Below are 1,567 nucleotides of genomic sequence, written 5' to 3' on the forward strand. Positions count from 1 at the left end.
TCCGTGTACACGCTGGTATCTGTTGGGGGTGTCTTGGGCCTCTGAGAAGGGCGAGTGATTTTTCCCCGTGTGAGAACGCAGTGATCCAACTGTGCGTATGTCACCTCCTGAGGGTCTTGTTCATCAGGGCCCTAGAGAGGGAAATGTTGAGTGAGGGAGGGGCTCACATTCTTCAGGACTAGTAGGGAATAAAGCAGTATCTACGAGTCTGGGCCGAGGAGGACCTACCTCCCTGTTCACTGTTCTGTCCCCCGCAGGCTCTTGGTCCATTACAGCAGCATCTGTAGGAGACAAAAGTCATCAAAAGAACTGGGAGGGCACGTCTGGGTCCTCATTTCATGAGCAGAGCCCAACACACAGTGGGAGGCCGTAGGTGCCTGAGGTCCCTCAGCTGCCAAGAGCCAGGCTCAGACATTCTGTTTCTCTGAGTTCAAGACCCCTTCCCATGAATGGCTCTCAATTTCCATCCCATTGATTCTGTCTCCCACTTTCTGCCTGTCATGGAACCTTCTCCTGGATGTCAGTGGCTGCAGGGACATGAGGATACAGTTCAGAATCAGGCAATGGTCTGTGAGCTGAAGGCAAGGACAGGGTGTCTGGTGCTCTCTCTAGAAATCCCTGCCTCTGTGGCTCCTGCCTTGGGCCAGAGACCATCCTGCTGGTGAGGAACACACACCTGCGTGCTCCCATCCCGCTTCCCCACACGACCCTGAGGTCTGTGGCCTCTGCTTCGTGAGACTTACTCTTTTTGTTGGAGCACCAGCGATGCAGGAGAAAGAAGAAGATGGTGAAGAGGATCATGACCACTGAGGTCCCAATCAGAACATGCAGGTGTCTGGGGTTACCTGGAGGAAGAAGAGACTCCAATAAGAAGCTACTCATAGCAGTTCCTTCTAATGGATTGTCTCTCGTTTCTTGATTGACAGGTAACCATGTGGAATGTCTCCTTAGGACAAGCGGCCTGATGGCGGGAGACCCAGCTGTCTCCTGCTCTCTCAGTTATAGCTCTCACAGTCACCATGGAACGTGCTGAACATACAACTGCTTTAGTTTAGATTTTGACCCCTTGAAACCTCACATTGAAATTTAACCCCCAGTGTGGGAGGTTGGGCCTCTTGGGAGGTGTTTGGGTCATGGGGGTGGAACCACCATGAATAGATCAATGCTTTCCCACACGACGGGGTTAGCAAGTTCTCCCTCTATTAGTACTGTGGACAGCTGGTTGTTAAAAAGAGCTTGGGGCTGGGCACAGTGGCTCACGCCTGTCATCCCAGCACTTTGGGAGGCCAAGATGGGCGGATCACAAGGTCAGGAGATCGAGACTATCCTGGCTAACACGGTGAAACCCCGTCTCTACTAAAAATACAAAAAATTAGCCGGACGTCGTGGTGGGCGGCTAAGTAGCTGGGTTAGAAGCATGAACCACCATTCACAGCCTTGTATATTATGCTGTAATAGGTCCCTTCATTTGCACCATGCCGCGTCTTTCTATCACTCCTCTGCCAGGTATTGATTTACATGTAAGAGAAATAAATCTCAGAAAGAAATTAATGAAGCAAGGAATAAA

The 1,567-nt window shown here is 51.0% G+C and overlaps 1 protein-coding gene across 1 annotated transcript; it reads right to left on the bottom strand.

Moving 5' to 3' along the window:
- Nucleotides 1-5: 5 nt before the first annotated feature.
- On the bottom strand, nucleotides 6-1,561 carry LOC116273330 (killer cell immunoglobulin-like receptor 2DL3; the record flags this gene model as incomplete). Its single annotated transcript, XM_031662336.1, has 3 exons — nucleotides 744-1,561; nucleotides 229-281; nucleotides 6-131 (listed from the first exon to the last, which is right to left on the bottom strand). Coding segments are annotated over exons 1-3 (318 nt in total), but the record flags the coding sequence as incomplete, so codon positions are not given.
- Nucleotides 1,562-1,567: the final 6 nt, after the last annotated feature.

Source organism: Papio anubis, unplaced genomic scaffold (genome assembly GCF_008728515.1).
Source record: "Papio anubis isolate 15944 unplaced genomic scaffold, Panubis1.0 scaffold5591, whole genome shotgun sequence".
Taxonomy (NCBI): Eukaryota; Metazoa; Chordata; class Mammalia; order Primates; family Cercopithecidae; genus Papio; species Papio anubis.